General features: G+C 49.4%; 1 protein-coding gene across 1 annotated transcript in view; it reads right to left on the bottom strand.

Moving 5' to 3' along the window:
- The window catches only part of LOC311237365 (chondroitin sulfate proteoglycan 4-like), an 89205-nt gene that overhangs the window by 51606 nt on the left and 14744 nt on the right, over positions 1–22855 (bottom strand). Inside the window, exons 2-6 of the mRNA XM_084325197.1 lie at positions 21002–21165; positions 3554–4687; positions 3020–3412; positions 1808–1929; positions 183–291 (exon numbers count right to left, since the gene is read on the bottom strand). Of these exons, the coding sequence (XP_084181323.1) occupies positions 183–291; positions 1808–1929; positions 3020–3412; positions 3554–4687; positions 21002–21165 (1922 nt within the window). The remainder of the gene's footprint in view (positions 1–182; positions 292–1807; positions 1930–3019; positions 3413–3553; positions 4688–21001; positions 21166–22855) is intronic.

Here is a 22855-nt window from a genome sequence, read left to right as displayed (position 1 = left end):
GTAATATAAGTTGATACATCTAGTGATCTATGCACAAAAACAATACTTTTCCCCCCAGCAAAACTCTTAGTTATAACAAGATTGTGACAAATTCTTGGTGAACTGTTTAGATGGAACAAGATAAAGTTAACCGGTGACAGACCGGAGGAGATCTTTGCTTTATGTGCTCCTGTGTTGTGTACCTTCTGTCCATCACTAACTCTGAGAGCCAGTCTAGAGGTGGTGACTCCAGTGTGGACGAAGCTGATTTTGCCCTCCTCTAGGTCAGGCAGAGAGAAGGAACTGGTGGCCCTGGAAGACATTCAGTTAGAAGTCACAAAGCCTGCCCACAAAATAGAGAATCAAAAATCAAGAATCAAGAGGTTTATTTGTCACATACATACCAGGGCATACAGTGAAATGCGGGTGGTCTTGCCCGCATTGATTGTGCAAAATACAATAATAAAATAAAATAGGCATCGAAAAAATAAAATAGACGAGACACAAGATATGCATGGTAAAAAAAAATACATGCTAGGTTCCCGAGAAACTGGTTCTTATATACACTACTATGCAATATACAATTTACAATGTTAACTCTTACTGTATCTAAACTATACAGTACCTCCTTCTTTTAAAGTGTTTCTAAAGATTACATTTTTTAAAGTGACATTTTGTTTAAAGAGATTTTTTTAGCGGTTGCCGCATGAGTGGTGTGTGTGTGTCTGTGTGTGCTCATGTGTATTTGTGAGTGGAGAGTTCAGTGTTCAGTGTTCTGATGGCCTGGGGGAAGAAGCTGAGTCGGAGTCTCTCTGTTCTTGCAGCGTGTGACCGTAGGCGCTTGCCTGACCGCAGCAGCTTAAACAGGCTGTTGTTGGGGTGGTGGGGGTCTTTCATAATCTGCAGGCTCTGGATTTGCACCTCCTGTTATATAAGTCCTGCAGGGGTGGTAGTGCAATACCGTAGTATGCTCAGCTGAGCGCACCACTCTATGGAGTGCCTTCCTGTCCTGTGCCGTGCTGTTTCCAAATAAGGCAGTGATGTTTCCAGTCAGAATGCTCTAGTCTCTACAGCCTCGGAGTAGAAGGAGTGGAGTATCTTCCCTGATACTCTGAACTTCCTTAGCTGTCTCAGGTGATAGAGGCGCTGTTTCGCCTTTTTCACCACAGAATCTATGTGTGTAGACCATGTCAGGTCCTCTGTGATGTGGACTCCCAAATACATCATAATAGAAGGAAGGAAGGTGTTTAGAGAGGAGGCAGAAAGTACAGATTGTGGACGTTTATAATTCTACTCAGTTAAAACATATATATTTCTTCATTTTGATGGTATATGACGGTATTACGTTTCTACGGTACAAATTACAATGCGATATGACATATTTTTGATAACTTTATCTTGTAATCCTCATGCCATGGTGCAACTGTATTCAAAATAGTAATTTCTCAAATTCTTTATAATACTGCTGTGAACGTGTACACTTCCATGACTCCATGACAGTATACCTTAAAGGAACATGCCAACATGGGAAATGCCTAGCACAAATGAATGGAAGCGGATACGGACCACTAGCCTAGCTTAAAACTCCGGGAGAGGTGTTTTTGGCCAACAGCTAGGCTAGCTGGTCCGTATGAGCATCCACTCATTGTGCTAAGCTAGGATAGCTTGCAGCCAGATAGCTTTCTACTGAGCACACAGAGAGAGAATTGGTATCTATCTTCTTGTCTGACTGGAGAAGACGATAAGCACATTTTCCATAATGTTGGTGTGTTCCTTTAAAATATTGTATACTGTATATACCCAGCCCTAATTCTATTCCTGTTCATACCTGCCGCGGTATTCTTGATGCTCCAGGTGGCCAGCCTCGCTGTTGGTGTTTCCCAGGGCGCAGAACATCAGGTCTGCTGCGCTACTGTCTGGGTCTGACACTTGCAGCAGGTCTGTGGTCAGCTGGAGAAATGTTCATTTGATTAATATCTATCTATCTATATCTATCTATCTATCTATCTATCTATCTATCTATCTATCTATCTATCTATCTATCTATCTATCTATCTATCTATCTATCTATCTATCTATCTATCTATCTATCTATCTATCTATCTATCTATCTATCTATCTATCTATCTATCTATCTATCTATCTATCTATCTATCTATCTATCTATCTATCTATCTATCTATCTATCTATCTATCTATCTATCTATCTATCTATCTATCTATCTATCTATCTATCTATCTATCTATCTATCTATCTATCTATCTATCTATCTATCTATCTATCTATCTATCTATCTATCTATCTATCTATCTATCTATCTATCTATCTATCTATCTATCTATCTATCTATCTATCTATCTATCTATCTATCTATCTATCTATCTATCTATCTATCTATCTATCTATCTATCTATCTATCTATCTATCTATCTATCTATTGTATCTAAATTATTCATTTGCTTAATACTTCTTTGAAATTATTAGTCCTTTATTGGTCTTAATTGTATGTCTGTTTATAAAAAAAATTATTAAATTGTCTGCATACAGATAAATACAATGGATATCTATGTTCCACTCAACAACACCAACCCAGCCACACGCAAACACAATGTGCACATTTACTTGCACACAAACACACACATAAATAGAAATACACATGTCAATTAGAACACAAATATTATCCAATTGTTCCCACGCCCAACAAGAGTAAAACACTTTTTACAAACTGGGCAGCACGTTAGGTGAGCAGTGTTGCTGGCTCCACAAAGCCCAGCCAATTCATTAATTAAAACAATTAATTAATTAGTACCTCATGTGACTTCAGCAATAATTACTTAGGCTTGTTAATCTGAAAACGTCAAACCCTGGCCAAACTGCACAGTCATGTAATTTCCCCCTCAGCGTCTAAATACTATTTCAGTCTGCCAAATCCACACAAAGACTAGGCAACAAAACCCATTTTCCATAATACGTCACCTTTAATAGCAAATTAAATAACTTGCAAAAATTTGCGAGGAACCAATGCTCCAGAGCAGCTACCTGTCGGCTGGTATTCTTCTGGAGAACAAACAGGCTTCCCTCTGGCAGGCCGAGGTCCGGTGCGTCGTTAACGGGACTGACGCTGATGTTGAAGCGGTATAGCCGGCTGTCCTTCAGAAACGCCGGCAGCTGCCTCTTGCTGCTGGACAACTGGACAGAGAACATGAAGAAGTCCTTGCTGTCCTCCGACCCTCCGTGGACATACGCCACCTGACCCTGCCACAGGTCTAGCATGCTGAAGGTCCACTCCTCCTCCTCCCCCTCTCCTTCATCCCTTGTTCTGTCCCGGTTGGAGGGGAGGTTGAGTCGGAGCTGGCCGTGGACCGGGTGCTCCTCTATGCGGAACATCAGCTGAGACGGGCGGATCCCCAACTTCCGGAGATCTAGGTTCACCTGGAGAGTGATTAGAATGCATACTTAAAATAGGCACACCTTGACGTGTTAGGGGTTAAAAGTTAGGTTAAAAAAATAGCAAAAAGCCAGAACAGCAGACAAGAATGATTCCCACACGACCTAATGCACAATCTACTCCACCTTGATGTGTCTGGGTTCCAGAGGCGCCGTCCTTCCCTCCACAACTTCCAGGTCTCTCAGCAACAGGAAGTTGTGGTGGGTCTTCTTCCTGTCTGGCCCACTGTTGCTAATTGGTTGTTGAGTCATTATATCAGAATGAATGTGGTCAGTTGGACTGGTGTCGGCAGTGTCTTGTGGAACCTTCTCTGTCTGGCAGCCCACAGAGACCTCCTTGGTGACCATAGCATGAGGGAGCCCTGTTGTTTGAGTGTTTAACCTGATGTCCCTTAGACAGCCTTTAAAGGAAACCCCTCCCTCAACCTGAGCCCCAGCTGACAGGACCCCCGCTTGCCTCGCCTCTCCACGTGCTCGTTCATCCAGCCCTCCCAGGTAGAGAGGCCCTGTGAGCTGAAGTGCCTGGAGATTTGGAACCAGGCTTACGTCGACTATCTCCTTCCCCACCATGAGCAGGGCACTGTGGGTCAGGAGGTGCAGCCGGACTGGGTACCAGCTGTGGTTGCTGTGGAGGGGTATGTGGGAACGCAGCTCGGTTTTACTCCCTCTATTCCCCACCGCTGCCACCAAACGACCATCTCTGATCTCCAGGGCAACAAACCCTCCATAGTTTGAGGAGCTATATAAGACCAAACCATCTACCACTCCGGTGGAGGGTTGTATGTCACATTCGAACACCCCCTCCTGTAGTATGTCCCACGACGGCAGCACGAGGAAGGCTTTGGAGCTTAAAAAACTAACAGAATCCTCTTCTGTGGCAGAAAACTGGGGGCTACAGCCTAGAGACACTTCATGGACACTCTTATAACTAGAATACTGCCTGAGACTCGACAGCAGGTTGTGCTCGTTAAACACAACTTCATCCATGCAGCCCCTGAACCCAGTGGAGTTGCGTCCGAAGGAAGGGACGAGGTAGGGGTGGTTCAACCCGGCCGACCCGCCGACAAAGAGCCCATCCTGGATGCTGAGGTCCAGGTCAGGCCCCGGCATGTGGAGGCTGGTGTGGGAGTGCCAGTCGACGGTCAGAGTGACGTTGTGTTGGTCGCGGTGTAAGTCTACAGAGTGCCACGCCCGGTCACTGAGGCGAAGGCCCCTCTCGGAGCTCAGCAGACGCTCGCCTGACCCCAGCTCCAAACGCACCTGAGAGAGAGAGAAAAGAGAGAGAGAGAGCGAGACCGAGAGAGAGAGAGAGAGAGAGAGAGAGAGAGAGAGAGAGAGAGAGAGAGAGAGAGAGAGAGAGAGAGAGAGAGAGAGAGAGAGAGAGAGAGAGAGAGAGAGAGAGAGAGAGAGGGAAGAAGGAGAGAGAGAGAGCGAGACAGAGAGAGAGAGAGAGCGAGAGCGAGAGAGAGAGAGATAGATAAAGGATGGATAGGGAAGAAGTGAGGAAAGGAGGGAGGGGAGAGAAGATAAGAGAAAGTGATGGAGAGGTCAGAGCACAGTCAGAGGTCCAAAAGGGTCTTCCTCACTTGTATGGAGGTAATTTAGTAAGTCGTTGTCATGTCATGATTGAGAAAACCAATTAGTGAAGGACTGAAGTCAAGTCAATTCCTGGATTAGTTACATTGTGGAGGAAGCACATTGCACCTTCTCCTCCCTCTGTGATAATCTGGTTATCTTATATGCAGGGCTTGACATTAACACCCGCCACCCGCCAAATGCGGGTAGAATTCGGCAGTGGCGTGTAACTCCGTCACTCTTACCAGCCACTTTGGCGGGTAGACCGTGCAGCGTCACCGTTTTAGAGTCGTAGTGAAGAGTCTCTCTCTCTCAGAACGCAGTGAGAGTCTGTGTGTGTGTGTGTGTGTGTGTGTGTGTGTGTGTGTGTGTGTGTGTGTGTGTGTGTGTGTGTGTGTGTGTGTGTGTGTGTGTGTGTGTGTGTGTGTGTGTGTGTGTGTGAGAGTGAGTGATTTTTGGCTGGTGAAAATGCTGAGTGGCTAGTGACTTTGGAAAACCACTACAGTGGTTGCTACAGTAATAAAATGTTCTTTTCCACTCATTTTCTTTTCCGTGACGCACATACATGTACTGTAACTCAGCAAAGTAAGGTATCAAATCTCAGGTATCGGTATTGACACTAGTATTGAAAATGTTCAAACGATACCCAGCCCTACTCATGACACAACTGACAACTGTAACTGAGGGGTACAATTCCCTGACTGTATTGATAAGTATGGTATCATTAAACCACTACCGCTTTATGTACTTTAATTACTGGCCATACAGTACATGATATATAAATATGATGAACACTTCCCACAATGAATCGGTTCCACACAAAGTGGTAATTAAGTATTTATTGCAGCAAAAGGTACAGAATATACTTCTCTATTATACTTTGGATGCGCTTATAAGGCAAAGGAATGTGCGTAGGCAAATCAATAATGAATGTCCATTCTCTGGTTACGCAGGAGGTAATTATACAACCTGAATCTTAGGGAATTATATCTATGGTACACTAGTAATATATAGCGGGAGATACTGGAAGGGTCCCCCCGGTTGTAAGCTAGCAGGGGTAGAGGATCTGTCGGTAGTAGAGAGTCTGGTCAACGATGACTAAGGAGACTCCAAGTACAGGAGACGGTGCAATAGTCTCTTGATCCACAGACGAATACAGCTGTTCTCCGTAGACTGTAGCTCCACAGTGAAGAAAGCTAGCCGGCCTCAGGCTCTCTGAGGCGCAGACTCGACTTGGCTCCTCACAGGGTAAATCCCACACGTGTAGGCGTCGGCGATTCTCCGCTCCATAAATCACAGGACCAAAACAAATATAATCCAGCCGCAAAGGGCTATGTAGTCGTCGGGTAGATTAATCCAGTGTACATGTCCACACGGTTCTCGTCTAGGTCTCCTCGGGTGAAAGCGCCATGAAAGCAGCCCAGCCTGGATAAGCACTCTAGCTGGTACGAGGAAGCGTTGGTGATGCTGGTCACTGTAGAACTTTAGCCGCACGATACACTATACACAAATAGATTATTACTGACTTAATAGAAATATGTCGCACTCGACGGTATAGCGCCAAACTCTGACAATTCAGTTATTAATTCGCATGCGGTCTCAATGCTCTATTTGGGGCCAAACAGGCCATACTTCACCGCACGGAGTATCGTGGGTGAGGCTTCAACTTATTGGGTAACTCTACTTCTGTATTCACCTGCGCCATATTTATATGCACGGCGAACAATCTAGTGCCAACCTCATTTCTGTCTCGTATCCCTGGGCAAGGCCGGGCATGTACAGACATGTCTTGACGGTGGCCTTGAACCTGACTCTGGAGGCATGGCTCTGGCGCCTGTGGACCGCTGTCCAATAGGAGAATGAAATATTATGGTCTGTACTAGGCTAAAGGGACATTCCGTGTATATGTACAAGGAATATACAAGGGATATCAAACGATATACAAATACTATGCAATATATATCAATCAATAAATATATATATTCGGTTTAATCTGATCCTTTGTAACAGCCGCCTCCTAATTAGTCCCACCTAATTAGCTAAGCAGAGACAGATTAACCGCACTGTCCACTACTCAATGTCTGTTGTGAGGGGTCGGGCAGTTCACAAAGTCATGGGTCATGGTCGTCATCGATAGTATCGGGGAGCCTTGGCAGTTCTATTAGCCTCGCCACGGGTCGGGTGTAGATCCGTCCTTGGACGAGCACTTCGGCTGCTCGGACCTTTCCGTCGGCACCGGTGATCACTTTGCTTACGCGGCCAGCCGGCCACATAGCTCGGGGTAGTGACTGGTCGATAATCATGACGACTGTTCCTTCTGTCAAATTGTCTCTCTCTTTCACCCATTTCTGGCGGGTCTGTAGAGACGGTAGATAGTGGAGTAGGAAGCTGTTCCAAAACTTGTCAGCCAATACTTGACTGTACCTCCACATTCTTCGGCCGTTCGCTTCTTCAGGCCTGTACATTGTCTGTGGTAGCGCGGGGTCCAGCCGCCCCATCAAGAGTGTGTTGGGGGTGACTGGGTCGACATCTGCTACATCACTTGAGACGTAACCGAGGGGCTTTGAGTTCAATACTCCCTCGATCTCCGTGAGGACTGTCATTAAGACTTCTTCCGCCACGGTCTGGGCCCCAAGCACGGCGTACAGGGCTGTCTTTATTGAACGTACTTCTCGTTCCCAAGTTCCACCGAAGTGAGGTGCGTTCGGGGGATTAAACTGGAAGTCAATCTGGGATGGAGCGAGGTGGGTCTTAAGTTCTGGGCCCATAGCTTGGAAGCTCTCTCTCAGCTCTCTTTCTCCGCCTTTGAAGTTTGTCCCGTGATCAGACAATAATATAGGCGGTTTGCCTTTCCGCGATGTGAATCTTCGGAAGGCCATAAGGAATGAGTCTGTGCTCATGGTTGGAAGGAGTTCTATATGCATCGCTCGGGTGGTCATGCATTTGAATACAATACCCCACCGCTTCTCGGTTCCTCTTCCTTTCTTTATATACAGCGGGCCGAAACAGTCCATACCGGTGGAGTGAAAAGGCTTGTCGCCGAGTCGGAGGCGACAGGGAGGTAGGTCAGCCATCCGGGGTATACTGGGCTGCGCTCGCCACTTACGACAGTCTAGACAGGTTCGCTGGAAGCGCCGCACTGCTTCTCTCCCTTGCAGTATCCAATAACGACGTCTGATCTCCGCAAAGACTCTCTCTGCCCCGGCGTGATGCACATCCTCGTCGTATTTCTTTATGATCAGCTCTGTGACCTTGTGTCGGCTGTTTAAGACTATCGGGTACTTGACGTCATCCGGTAAGTCTGGAGCTCTCCGCAGACGACCACCCACTCTGATGAGACCATGGGCGTCGCTCTCGGGGGCTAGGTGGAGCAGTCTGCTGTCTGATGGGACGGGCTTTGCTCCCTGTAGACAGTAGGGGTGGGAATCACCAGTTTCATCATGATACGATACGATATCGATTCTTTGGACAACGATACGATATTTGCCGATATCACAAAGTCTCTCACGATACAATACGATACGATTAGATTCAGGTGCCTGCGATCGATATGAGATGATATCATATGCCCATTTAACACAATCAGTTATGAGACTCGCCACAGGATTTTCAAAATAAGAGTATCGATATGAATCGATCTTATTACATCGCATCGATCCGATTCGATCGTTGATAATTACATCGATGTATCGATCTGGATCGATGTATCGTCCCACCCCTAGTAGACAGTCTAGCTCATCGGGGAACGAGTCTCTCTGGGCTCGTTGTAGTAGAAGAAGTTCTGCTTCTTCGTAGTCAGCTGCTGTAATGTCAGTAGTGAGCTGAACCTCTGGGTGGTGCCACAGGAATGTCTTTAGCTGCGCACTCTCTAGGGTGAGGCAATCGTCTATGTCGGGGTCTGTGGAGACGAGTGTGTTCAATCCACAGAACATAGATTTCTTGTTTTCTGCCTCCTCTTTACTCGCTTCCCGTGGGGTGGGTGTAGGCCACTCTTCTTCCGGGAGCTTGAGGAACTCTGGCCCGTCACTGTATAGGTTGTGACGGGTGAGGTCATCCAGGGACATTCCCCGGGTGATGACGTCAGCTGGGTTGTGTTTTGTGTCCACATACCTCCAGCTTGCTACTTCTGTTAAATCTTGAATCTCTGTGACTCTGACTCCCACGAAGACCTTGTATCTGCACGAATCAGACCGGATCCATGTGAGTACTGTCGTGGAGTCTGACCACAAGATTGTTCTTTGCACCGGAATGGTGAGTTCACGTTGGATTAACGTGGCGAGTTGCGCTCCTGCTAGGGCTGCGCAGAGCTCTAGACGCGGGATAGATTGTTGCTTTCGTGGGGCTATTCTTGAGCGAGCCAGGATGAAAGCAGTATGTATTTCTCCTCCCTCCTCTCGGGCACGCAAGTAGGCCACGAACCGTAGGCTACTTCGGAGGCGTCGCTGAAGACGTGCAGGTCCATCTGGCACGTCTCCGGCCTCACTGTGGGTGGGAAGTAGCTGCGGCGTATGTTGACACCTGGGAGTGAGCTGAGTTCCGTCTTCCACTCTCTCCATGTGGATGCAAGGTGTTCGGGTATGGGGTCGTCCCAGCCCTGGTCCTTGTCCCATAGCGCTCTTACAATCATCTTTGCCCTGGTGGTGTAAGGTAGAATACATCCCAACGGGTCATATTGTCTGGCGAGTGTTCTGTATACACTCCGTCTGGTGGTCGGTAGTGCAGTCAACCTTCCCTGCTCCTTGGTCAGGGGTGTGTGTTTATAATGGAGCGAGTCTGTTTTGAAGCGCCAGACTAGTCCTAATGTCATTTCTTGGGCTTCTCCTGGGATGGTCGCCATCCAGGTCTCGCTGCTTGCTGCCTTGTCCTCGGGGGAGAGGCTGCGCAATACTTGCGGGTCGCTGCTGGCCCACTGCCTGAGATCAAAGCCGCCTTTGATCAGGGAGGCGCGGAGCTTGAGTAGAAGGGCCTCGGCTTCTTCTGGCGTCGAGACGCTTTGCAGACAGTTGTCCACGTAGAAACTATTTCCTACACTTTGTCGGACCTCTTCATCAGCTGCTGGGTCCTCTGCGACGTGTTTTTGCAGTGCAAACGTAGCACAGCATGGGCTGCATGTGGTTCCGAAAGGGAGGACTTCCCATTGATAGATGGCTGGTTGCTCATCCCCGATCCTCTCTCTCCATAGGAACCGCAGCAGGGGCTTGTCCTCCTCCACTAGTCTCACCTGCAGGAACATCCCTTTGATGTCGCCGCTGATGGCCACCTTGTCTTGGCGGAAACGTAGTAACACGCCTAGTAGAGAGGGGCCGAGTGTTGGGCCGGGCAAGAGCTCTTTATTCAGATTTTGTGATCCGATCTGGTAGCTGCAGTTGAACACAATACGATCCTTGCCGTTGTGGTGGACTTTGTGGTGCGGCACGTACCATGATTCGGTCGTCTGATCGGCCTCTTTAATGTCAATTTTCTTTATGTGTCCCGCTGTGATTAGCTTGTTAATCTCAGCGCGGTACACCGTCTCTTGAGCGGGGTCTCTGGCTAGGCGCCGCTCTGTGTTCAATAGATACCGCTCCGTCGCTTCTTTTGGGGCGTGGAAGGTAGGCATACCCTCTCGCCTCAGGAGTGGAGTTGCGTATCTCATCACTCCGTTGACTTTGACTCTCTTTGTCCCCTGCTCGAGGAGGGCTATAGCGTAAATGTCTTCCTTGGAACGACTGTCTTTCTTTTCGTTCTTAAAGGGCATTGTCTCTAGTGTCCATAGCCTCTCGACATGCTGTAGGAGGGTGGTGTCTTCTTCTGTCACTCTGGAGTGGAGGCAGTTAGTGGCTGCTGTTCGGTTAAGAGACTTAGCGAGGGGGCCTTGTAATGTCCATCCTAGGCGGGTCTCGACTGCTGCAGGACAGCCTCTGGGCCCTGTGTGGACCCGGTCTATCGGGACGATGAGGTCTGCATGGTCGGAGCCTATCAGCAGGGTCGGGGTGGCACCGTCTATGAGCGGTATAGGTAGTTGACGCAGGTGCACATATTTATCCATCAGCTTGGCGATGGGGTAGGTGTACTGCGACAGGCCTATTTCTTGGCTGGTGAAAGCGTTAGTAATCCTATACCGTCTCTCTGGCTGCCCGCTTGCTGCGATAGTGAAGGAGACATTCTCGCCCTTTATCGTCTTTAGATCTCTTCTTATTGTCCGAATCGTCATCTGGTTTTCGCTCCCCCGCAGCCCCAGCTGGGCCGCAGCGGACGCGAGGAGAAGGGTCTTCTCTGACCCGTCGTCAAGGACGGCGTAAGTGTCCATGACCTTGTCTTGGTAACTCAGTGTTACGCGGACCACCTTTAAGAGCACCCGGGCGCCCCCGCTGCTGGCGGGGTCAATGTACATAACACTTGCCTTTGTGCTGCTTGAGGGTGCAGGCTTTCTTCTGTTACTGTCGTGTAGGACATCTAGGTGGGCTCGGTCACACCGATTACACCTCTTCTTTAAGCGGCAATCGGCTGCCATGTGACTGCGCGCACATCGGTAACAGCGTCGGTTGGACTTTATCCATTGACTCACCTCGTCGGCGGTCATCTTCTTGAACGTGTCACATTGTGACAACCAGTGTTCCTTTTCGCAGTACGGGCACACCATCTTCCACTTCTCTTTCATCGAGGGGGTACTGTGGTTCTTGCTGCTCGGTACTGATTCTGATTGGTGCATGACGGTCACCAATCTTCGGCCATCGTTTGCTCTCCTAGGTCCCTCTCTGGAGCTTGGGGTGCTCCGCATGAACGTATCCAACCGTAGGCTGTTGACTTCTCTCGCCAGGAAGTCGGCTAGGTCTAGGAGGGATGGCTCGGGACCGTTAGGATCACGGTGGTCTCTTTGCCGCCTGAAGCGCTCTTGTCGGGCGGGCGGAAGCTTCTCTAAAATCCTCTCGACATTAGAGTTCGCGTACAGTTCGTGCATACCCTTTTCTCTTTGCGCCCCCAGCATCCCTACCAGGGATTGTACCTTGATAGACAGGTCATCTAGTGAGCGATTGTCTGTGGCTGGGGGTAGGCGGTCAATATGCCTTATCTCTTGTATTACCTTGAGGTGCTTCAGTAGGATAGCATACTTGTACGGTTCATCAGCTACATCGGACATCATTGTCTCTAAGCACATTCGTAGCTCCGTGTACTGTGCTCTGTTCTCGTGGGTGAAGTCCGGAAACGTCGGTGTGCCAATGTATGATGCCATGGATGGCTGGCACATCGGTGAGCGTTGGAAGAGAGGCCTCCTAGGCGAGTCTCCTCTTACGCCTCTTGGTGGGCTGGTACCTGCTGGGTACCATGGCCCGCGTATCCAGGTGCTGTTCCTCGGGGCTGGTCGTGCGTCAAGCTCACCCGTGAATTGAGTCGGGGGTCTGTAGCGCAGAGCCGCGGGGGTAGAGCCTGGGCTGTACTGGACCTCCTGGTCCTGTGGAGTACTGTGCTGCTGTCGGGCTTGATTCTCCTCCTCTCCCTCTTCTTCTTCCTCTGGCAGGTCCTCTAGATCCTGTAGTCGTCTATTTAGCCTCTCCGCGGTGTAGACCGTTTCTTCCTTGTAGCTGGGTCTCGCGTGGACCGGTCGGGGAAGGAGTTCGGAGGGGGGTATAGGCTCTCTCTGGTGGTCGGGCTCAGGGTCGCTTGATCGGATGGGGGAGGGTGCCCTTGACCCTTGTCTTGACGAGGCCCTGGAACCCCGTGCGGAGGGAGGGGGTGTTGCCCTGGTGATCAGCTGCTCCATTATCTGCGCTTGTAATCGGTCGCGCTCGGCTTCGCGCTTGGTGAGAGCGAGGTCGCGCTCTGCTTCTCTTTGGGCACCAGCAGCGGCGCGCTGGGCTTCGGCGGCGGCGCGCTGGGCTTCGGCCCGGTCCCTTACCATATTCTCTTCCGTCTGAAGGCGTCTAATCTCTAGACGTATACGATCTTCGTCGCTCCGTTGCTGCGCCTGAAGGCGTTCTCTTTCCATGGAAGAATGTTCGCGCTCACTAAGCGTCTGTGCTTGGAGTCGATCGCGCTCTGTTGAGGCTGCTAGGCTGGCGAGGAATGCCTGTGCCAGCATCTTGTCCGCCTCGCTGGGGGAAGACGCTGGTTGAGGTGATCCGCTCCTGGCAGTACTCGTTGGAGATCTGTTCTCCTGTGGCGAGTCCTGGAGATCCATCTCCGGGGTGCTCTCCTCTTCTTGTAGCGGGTAGAGTTCCATCCCTGGAGGGCTGTCTTTATCCTGGAGCTCTCCGGGGACTACTTCTTCGGTCTTGGCGGGGGGTAAAGTCATGTCGGGTCCCTCCTGGTCCCTACCATGAGCTTGGTCAGTTACGTTAGAACCCACTAGGGCCTCTATTGGCGGGGTAGCCTGGTCGATAGGGTCGGACATAATTTTACTATCTACTTTTTCCGTGTTTACCGTCTGTAGAAAGCTAGGTAGTATATTGGCAACGTAATCCTCTAAGTACTGAGGTGTCTGCCGTCTACGCTGCGGGCAATCTACTTTAGGAGAACCGTTTTGTGGAGTGTTCATCATAGGCCATGTCAATATTAATACCACTATATTAATATTACGCTAGTTACCCTCCGGCTCGAAGGACCAATTGTAACTGAGGGGTACAATTCCCTGACTGTATTGATAAGTATGGTATCATTAAACCACTACCGCTTTATGTACTTTAATTACTGGCCATACAGTACATGATATATAAATATGATGAACACTTCCCACAATGAATCGGTTCCACACAAAGTGGTAATTAAGTATTTATTGCAGCAAAAGGTACAGAATATACTTCTCTATTATACTTTGGATGCGCTTATAAGGCAAAGGAATGTGCGTAGGCAAATCAATAATGAATGTCCATTCTCTGGTTATGTGAGGTTTTGCCCGCTGCTCACTACCTTTTCTCTGTTTCTTTAAGCCTATACTGTTTATTTTCCCTTCTCACTCACTCTCTCTAGCCCCCACCCTCTCGTTCCTTACCCTTAGTGGCCACACCTGTTCGATATTCTATTATCTCTCGCACCTGTGGTGGCAGGCTAATTAGTCCCCCTGTGGGCTTTAAATACCAGGGCGCTTCCCCTCGTTTTGGCGTGGGGTCGTGTTGTATACTTGCCGAGTCATATTCTCTAAACATCTAGACTCTTTCGGGAGATCCTCTGTCTGCCTATGCTGTTCCATTCTCCGGCGTCGAGATGTTTGCTCCAGCCTTCGCCAGCTGTCGCCGCTGCCTGTGGGGGAGACTGGTCTGCGCTCCCTGTACTTCCACGGGAGGCACCCCAGCGTTCCACTGCAGACCCCCGCGCAGCTGTTCGTCCTGACGCACATCCAGACCAGCGCAGACGCTCTCCAGTCCTCAGCGCGCAACGCGCATCTTCCAAGGACGCTCGAGCTTGGCACGCTCTCCAGACCAGCGCGCAACGCGCATCTTCCAAGAACCCTCGAGCTTGGCACGCTCTCCAGACCAGCGCGCAACGCGCATCTTCCAAGGACGCTCGAGCTTGGCACGCTCTCCAGACCAGCGCGCAACGCGCATCTTCCAAGAACCCTCGAGCTTGGCACGCTCTCCAGACCAGCGCGCAACGCGCATCTTCCAAGGACGCTCGAGCTTGGCACGCTCTCCAGACCAGCGCGCAACGCGCATCTTCCAAGAACCCTCGAGCTTGGCACGCTCTCCAGACCAGCGCGCAACGCGCATCTTCTAGACCTTCCTGCTTGGCACACTCCTCCTCGCAGACGCACCCCGATGCGTCTCTCTGTTCCGACGCGCACACCAAGGTGTGGCGCGCCACTCAGTTCCTCGGCTCCGACAGCGGCTACCCGGTGGACGACGCCCTCGCCACCGCCACTGTTCAGACGCACCCCGATGCGTCTCTCTGTTCCGACGCGCACACCAAGGTGTGGCGTGCCACTCAGTTCCTCGGCTCCGACAGCGGCTACCCGGTGGACGACTTCCTCGCCACCGCCACTGTTCCAGGACTCTGTCCCTCGGCTCGGACAGCCAGCCACCCGGTGGCGATGCCCTCGCCCCGTTGCTGTCCCTGTACCTTTCCGCATACGCCTGGGTGAGTTTTGATTGTGATGTCACTCACTCAGCGTAGTGCCCTTGCCCCCGTTCCCGCTGCTGTTCCTGTACCTTTACGCATACGCCTGGGTGAGTTTTGATTGTGATGTCACTCTCCCAGCGTATTGCCTCTGTTAGTTAGTTTGGACATTTCATCTCCCAGCGTATTGCCTCTGTTAGTTAGTTTGGACATTTCATCTCCCAGCGTAATGCCTCTGTTTTTGGTTCTCACTTAGAATAGTATTTTTGGACTTTACATCTCCCCCTGTGTGTTTGTCACACGAAGATATTATTACTTTGTTCACTTTGTTATTTGGACTGTTCTGCACCTGCTCTGTTTTTTCCCTTTGTGCAGTAACTCTCTCCTCTGTCCTGCAGAGCGGCCCAGATGTTTTCCCACCAGTCCCCAGTTCCTCCCTGTACCCCAGCCCGCCTCCGCGGGCCTCAGTCCCTAGTCCTCTATCCCTAGTTCTCCTAGTCCCTAGTCCTCTATCCCTAGTTCTCCTAGTCCCTAGTCCTCTATCCCTAGCTCTCCTAGTCCCTAGTCCTCTCTCCCTAGTTCTCCTTGTCCCTGGTTTACCTAGTCTCTAGTTCCTCTGTCCCAAGGCGTTCCCTTAACCTTCCCTTAGGCGTTCCCTTACTTTCCCAAGGTGTTCCCTTTTCCTGCCCGCCTCTTAAAGGCACTTTACCTTCCCCTCTTGTGTTATTCCAGTGTTTTGTGTTTTCTCCCTTAAAGGGACAGTGCCCTTTTTCCCTGTTCACAATAAATATCTGTTTCTTGGCAAACCACCATACCTGTCTTGTGTTGTGCGATTGGGGTCGGTTACAAACCATAACAGTACGACCCCACCAAGTCTACGACCCCAGCCAGCACAGACTGTGTATGTTGAGTTTGCCTTTTTTTTTCTTGTCCCCTCTAGCTCCCCTGTTAGCCCTGTTAGCTTCCCTGTTAGCCCAGTTTAGCTTCCTTGTTAGTCCTGTTTAGCTCCCTTGTTAGCCTGTTACTCCCCTGTTTAGCCCAGTTTAGCTTCCCTGTTTAGCTTGTTGGTCTCCCCGGTTAGCTCCCCTGTTTGCTTCCCGTTTTGCCCTGTTTGACCCCCCTGTAGCTAGCCATGCCCTGGCGGCTAACCCAGTCCCTCAGCAGAGCCCCTGTCTGCTAGTCTTGCCCCGGCTGCTAGCACAGCCTCTATGTTTATGCAGCCCTTGCTGCTGGCATGGGCCCTGTAGCTAGCCATGCCCTGGCAGCTAACCCAGTTTCCCTCTGCATGGCCCCGGTCTGCTAGCTTGGCCCCGGCTGTTAGCACAGCCTCTATGTTAATGCAGCCTTGCAGCTGGCATAGGCCCTGTAGCTAGCCAGGCCCAAGCAGCTAACCCGGTCCCTCTGCATGGCCTCCACTTTTTTGTGTAGTTTCTCCCACTGCTAGGACTGCCCTTCAGCTAGCAAGGTCAGTATTCCCACAGCTAGGACTGTCCTTCCAGCTAGCTTGTTCTCTCATGCTGGTCCAGCCCTGTCTGCCAGCCTAGCTCGGCAGCTAGCGCAGCCTCTATGTTGATGTAGCAGTACAGCTAGCATAGGCCCTGTAGCTATCAGTGCCCTGGCAGCTACCCTTTCCCTCTGCTAGCCCTTTCCCGGTGCTACCATGGTTACCCCTTTGCTACCCTGCTTGCCCCTCAGTTCTTCTAAACCAGTTCTCTAGACCCAGTTCCTCTAGACCAGTTCCTCTAGACCAGTTCCCCCAGTTACCCCTCGGCGACCCTGTTTCTTTTGCTAGCCCCACTCTTGTGGTGGCTTCCCCTGCTGGCTTGGCCAGTACCTCTTGTTTTGCCCCCTGCCACTCTGTCTGTATTTGTTTTGGGTCGCCGGGTGGCTCCCGTTGGAGGGGGGGATACTGTGAGGTTTTGCCCGCTGCTCACTACCTTTTCTCTGTTTCTTTAAGCCTATACTGTTTATTTTCCCTTCTCACTCACTCTCTCTAGCCCCCACCCTCTCGTTCCTTACCCTTAGTGGCCACACCTGTTCGATATTCTATTATCTCTCGCACCTGTGGTGGCAGGCTAATTAGTCCCCCTGTGGGCTTTAAATACCAGGGCGCTTCCCCTCGTTTTGGCGTGGGGTCGTGTTGTATACTTGCCGAGTCATATTCTCTAAACATCTAGACTCTTTCGGGAGATCCTCTGTCTGCCTATGCTGTTCCATTCTCCGGCGTCGAGATGTTTGCTCCAGCCTTCGCCAGCTGTCGCCGCTGCCTGTGGGGGAGACTGGTCTGCGCTCCCTGTACTTCCACGGGAGGCACCCCAGCGTTCCACTGCAGACCCCCGCGCAGCTGTTCGTCCTGACGCACATCCAGACCAGCGCAGACGCTCTCCAGTCCTCAGCGCGCAACGCGCATCTTCCAAGGACGCTCGAGCTTGGCACGCTCTCCAGACCAGCGCGCAACGCGCATCTTCCAAGAACCCTCGAGCTTGGCACGCTCTCCAGACCAGCGCGCAACGCGCATCTTCCAAGGACGCTCGAGCTTGGCACGCTCTCCAGACCAGCGCGCAACGCGCATCTTCCAAGAACCCTCGAGCTTGGCACGCTCTCCAGACCAGCGCGCAACGCGCATCTTCCAAGGACGCTCGAGCTTGGCACGCTCTCCAGACCAGCGCGCAACGCGCATCTTCCAAGAACCCTCGAGCTTGGCACGCTCTCCAGACCAGCGCGCAACGCGCATCTTCTAGACCTTCCTGCTTGGCACACTCCTCCTCGCAGACGCACCCCGATGCGTCTCTCTGTTCCGACGCGCACACCAAGGTGTGGCGCGCCACTCAGTTCCTCGGCTCCGACAGCGGCTACCCGGTGGACGACGCCCTCGCCACCGCCACTGTTCAGACGCACCCCGATGCGTCTCTCTGTTCCGACGCGCACACCAAGGTGTGGCGCGCCACTCAGTTCCTCGGCTCCGACAGCGGCTACCCGGTGGACGACTTCCTCGCCACCGCCACTGTTCCAGGACTCTGTCCCTCGGCTCGGACAGCCAGCCACCCGGTGGCGATGCCCTCGCCCCGTTGCTGTCCCTGTACCTTTCCGCATACGCCTGGGTGAGTTTTGATTGTGATGTCACTCACTCAGCGTAGTGCCCTTGCCCCCGTTCCCGCTGCTGTTCCTGTACCTTTACGCATACGCCTGGGTGAGTTTTGATTGTGATGTCACTCTCCCAGCGTATTGCCTCTGTTAGTTAGTTTGGACATTTCATCTCCCAGCGTATTGCCTCTGTTAGTTAGTTTGGACATTTCATCTCCCAGCGTAATGCCTCTGTTTTTGGTTCTCACTTAGAATAGTATTTTTGGACTTTACATCTCCCCCTGTGTGTTTGTCACACGAAGATATTATTACTTTGTTCACTTTGTTATTTGGACTGTTCTGCACCTGCTCTGTTTTTTCCCTTTGTGCAGTAACTCTCTCCTCTGTCCTGCAGAGCGGCCCAGATGTTTTCCCACCAGTCCCCAGTTCCTCCCTGTACCCCAGCCCGCCTCCGCGGGCCTCAGTCCCTAGTCCTCTATCCCTAGTTCTCCTAGTCCCTAGTCCTCTATCCCTAGTTCTCCTAGTCCCTAGTCCTCTATCCCTAGCTCTCCTAGTCCCTAGTCCTCTCTCCCTAGTTCTCCTTGTCCCTGGTTTACCTAGTCTCTAGTTCCTCTGTCCCAAGGCGTTCCCTTAACCTTCCCTTAGGCGTTCCCTTACTTTCCCAAGGTGTTCCCTTTTCCTGCCCGCCTCTTAAAGGCACTTTACCTTCCCCTCTTGTGTTATTCCAGTGTTTTGTGTTTTCTCCCTTAAAGGGACAGTGCCCTTTTTCCCTGTTCACAATAAATATCTGTTTCTTGGCAAACCACCATACCTGTCTTGTGTTGTGCGATTGGGGTCGGTTACAAACCATAACAGGTTACGCAGGAGGTAATTATACAACCTGAATCTTAGGGAATTATATCTATGGTACACTAGTAATATATAGCGGGAGATACTGGAAGGGTCCCCCCGGTTGTAAGCCAGCAGGGGTAGAGGATCTGTCGGTAGTAGAGAGTCTGGTCAACGATGACTAAGGAGACTCCAAGTACAGGAGACGGTGCAATAGTCTCTTGATCCACAGACGAATACAGCTGTTCTCCGTAGACTGTAGCTCCACAGTGAAGAAAGCTAGCCGGCCTCAGGCTCTCTGAGGCGCAGACTCGACTTGGCTCCTCACAGGGTAAATCCCACACGTGTAGGCGTCGGCGATTCTCCGCTCCATAAATCACAGGACCAAAACAAATATAATCCAGCCGCAAAGGGCTATGTAGTCGTCGGGTAGATTACTCCAGTGTACATGTCCACACGGTTCTCGTCTAGGTCTCCTCGGGTGAAAGCGCCATGAAAGCAGCCCAGCCTGGATAAGCACTCTAGCTGGTACGAGGAAGCGTTGGTGATGCTGGTCACTGTAGAACTTTAGCCGCACGATACACTATACACAAATAGACTATTACTGACTTAATAGAAATATGTTGCACTCGACGGTATATCGCCAAACTCTGACAATTCAGTTATTAATTTGCACGCGGTCTCAATGCTCTATTTGGGGCCAAACAGGCCATACTTCACCGCACGGAGTATCGTGGGTGAGGCTTCAACTTATTGGGTAACTCTACTTCTGTATTCACCTGCGCCATATTTATATGCACGGCGAACAATCTAGTGCCAACCTCATTTCTGTCTCGTATCCCTGGGCAAGGCCGGGCATGTACAGACATGTCTTGACGGTGGCCTTGAACCTGACTCTGGAGGCATGGCTCTGGCGCCTGTGGACCGCTGTCCAATAGGAGAATGAAATATTATGGTCTGTACTAGGCTAAAGGGACATTCCGTGTATATGTACAAGGAATATACAAGGGATATCAAACGATATACAAATACTATGCAATATATATCAATCAATAAATATATATATTCGGTTTAATCTGATCCTTTGTAACAACAACAAAACCTCTTCAGTGTTCAGTCAGAGCACATTTGAGAGCAGAAAAAGACACAGAGCCGTTTGATCTAAATGAAAGGATTATTCCCTGCAGAGATACAATCAAGACCCTCTTATTATAAACCTCAGGCCCAGTGGTTGGAGCAAAGATTAAACTATTGTGGTCTTCCCTGCTACCTTGGTCATGAAGAAACATGTTCTGAAATGAAGTGCCAGGGGGTGTATGCTCTCTCTCTCTCTCTCTCTCTCTCTCTCTCTCTGTAAGAAATCTGACACCCAGGCTTCCATGTGAGTTTGATCTTGCCTCTGGCTCTCCTAAGGATAATAAATGCCTACGCATATGAGCTAGAACAGGATAGGTGTCATGGTGTGTGAGGTGTCTGTTTGTAAATGTATAGCTTCTGGACAGGCTTCACTTTGATGTTGAACTCCCAAGCAGAAATAATTTTGAGAATTGATTGAAATATCATGGGCAGGGAAACCCCAACATGCCACTCTGAGAGCAGACATTCAAACAACAGGGCCACTAATCTAGAGATGGAGACATTCATACAATAACATTGTGTTCCTTTTGTTTGGTTTTGTGTTCCTGGATTGTCCGCCCACTGGCATTTCTTCGCATTCCTTCACTTGAAGGTAGAGCTGTGAAACAATACAACTGGATGCTCAGGAACATGACTCCATGACCTTGAAGTAGGTTGTGGTAATTTTTGTATACATTTTTCAAAAGTTGTCATGATCTAGGAATCATACTAGCTGCAACAGCATCCCAGCCTGTTGGCTCATATCTGGTATGAAGCCGGGACGTGGTTGCTTTACCTTGAGTCATACAAGGTAAAGCTGTCAAGCAGAAGCTAAACCTTGTGTGCAGTGTGTGGGTGTGTGAGTGCATGTGTGCGTTCGTGGTATGTGTGTGTGTGTGTGTGTGTGTGTGTGTGTGTGTGTGTGTGTGTGTGTGTTCAGACCTGCAGCTGTCCAGAGGTCAGCTCCAGCAGCAGGAAGTCTTTATGTCCTGCGGCCAAGAACAGCAGCCCTGATTGGCTGGAAGTCCGAAACCGTACGTGGAGCGATGTCCGACTGGACTGCTCCACCATGCGCAAATGGACATAGCCATCTCCATAAAACGATGCTGAAACAATAAAAGAGGAGAGACAGAATGATGAGGCCTGTGTTTTACCTGTTAAATAACATGCATGGGTTTACCTGTTGTTAAATCACAGGCATGGTTTTACCTGTTGTTAAATCACAGGCATGGTTTTACCTGTTGTTAAATCGCATGCATGGTTTTACCTGTTGTTAAATCACATGCGTGGTTTTACCTGTTGTTAAATCACAGGCATGGTTTTACCTGTTGTTAAATCACATGCACGGTTTTACCGGTTGTTAAATCGCATGCATGGTTTTACCTGTTGTTAAATCACATGCATGGTTTTACCTGTTAAATCACATGCACGGTTTTACCTGTTGTTAAATCACATGCATGGTTTTACCTGTTAAATCACATGCACGGTTTTACCTGTTGTTAAATCACATGCATGGTTTTACCTGTTAAATCACATGCACGGTTTTACCTGTTGTTAAATCACATGCATGGTTTTACCTGTTGTTAAATCACATGCATGGTTTTCATGCATTTTATTCAGAGAAGAAGAGAAGTGAGGAGCAGAAATGTGGTAAAGAGGACTGTTTATGCAAAGTAAGCCCATTTTACTCAAACACTATTGTCATTGTTGCCAATAAGTAATCATAGCCTCTCACCACCAACAACATTGGTGCACTGCAATCTACTGTAATTCAACTATTAGCCTTCTTGGATACATTTAAGTACATTCTGGTTTTCGCACTTCTGATTGGCCACTGACGTTCTGAAAGAAATAGACGCTCTCTACAGTAAACAACAAGAGGACGCTCGCTATGAATCTACATAATAAGAACGCAGTAATAATAACGAACTAACAAACCATTTAGCAACTACTTGGAGAGATAATTAATATACAACATGGAAACGAGATAAAGAACATGTTTGAAGGGCTGCTGGAGTCAACTGGACTAACGTTACATCTCGACCACCGCAGACTGGTGACGGTGAGTGCAATGTGTTCACTGAAACTCAAGATCAACGGATTTTGACTGTACGAAATCTGCCAGGGAATCTCATAATACTAATCAAACAATATAAATATAGTCCTTTCATGCACAATTGATATCCTAACTATTCTAACGTTGCAATGCTTTGATTGATATCTTAAACAACGCTGCAAGATGGTTATGAATGAATTAATGAATGGATGAATGAATGAATGAATGAAAACTTTATTTAACAGATTGCAGAATGGGTACAATACAGTACGGCTCAATACATACAATTGTTAAGGGGATGCAGACCTGAGAAAGACGTTTGTCTTGTTTCCATCAGGGTCCCCCATTTTCAATTCATATAGACATTTATGACATACACAACATACATGACATTTATGGCATAGGGACATATAGGTATTTAGTACTGATACATTTGTGACATAAGCGGTATTCAAATATACAGTACTGTTACCCCTAGATCCTGACAGAGTATATACATATGATGGGGAGGGGACTGTACATTAGGAGGGGGTGGGTGGGTGGGAGAGAAATATACATACAGCGGGGAGGGAATATATAATGAAACGCTCTAGACCACATTGCTTAGCAGAGTTCGGTGATGTGAATGGAAACTGTCAAGTTGATCAACCGATTTTGAGTATATGGGGCATGGGACTTGAGCAATTATTTTTTTTAAAATAACTAAATAGTTACTTTTCACAGTAACTCATTACTTTTGG

Source organism: Notolepis coatsorum (genome assembly GCF_963971535.1).
Source record: "Notolepis coatsorum genome assembly, chromosome: 11".
Classification (NCBI taxonomy): domain Eukaryota; kingdom Metazoa; phylum Chordata; class Actinopteri; order Aulopiformes; family Paralepididae; genus Notolepis; species Notolepis coatsorum.
Note: the sequence above shows the minus strand (reverse complement) of the source record. Positions and strands in the feature narration are given on the sequence as shown.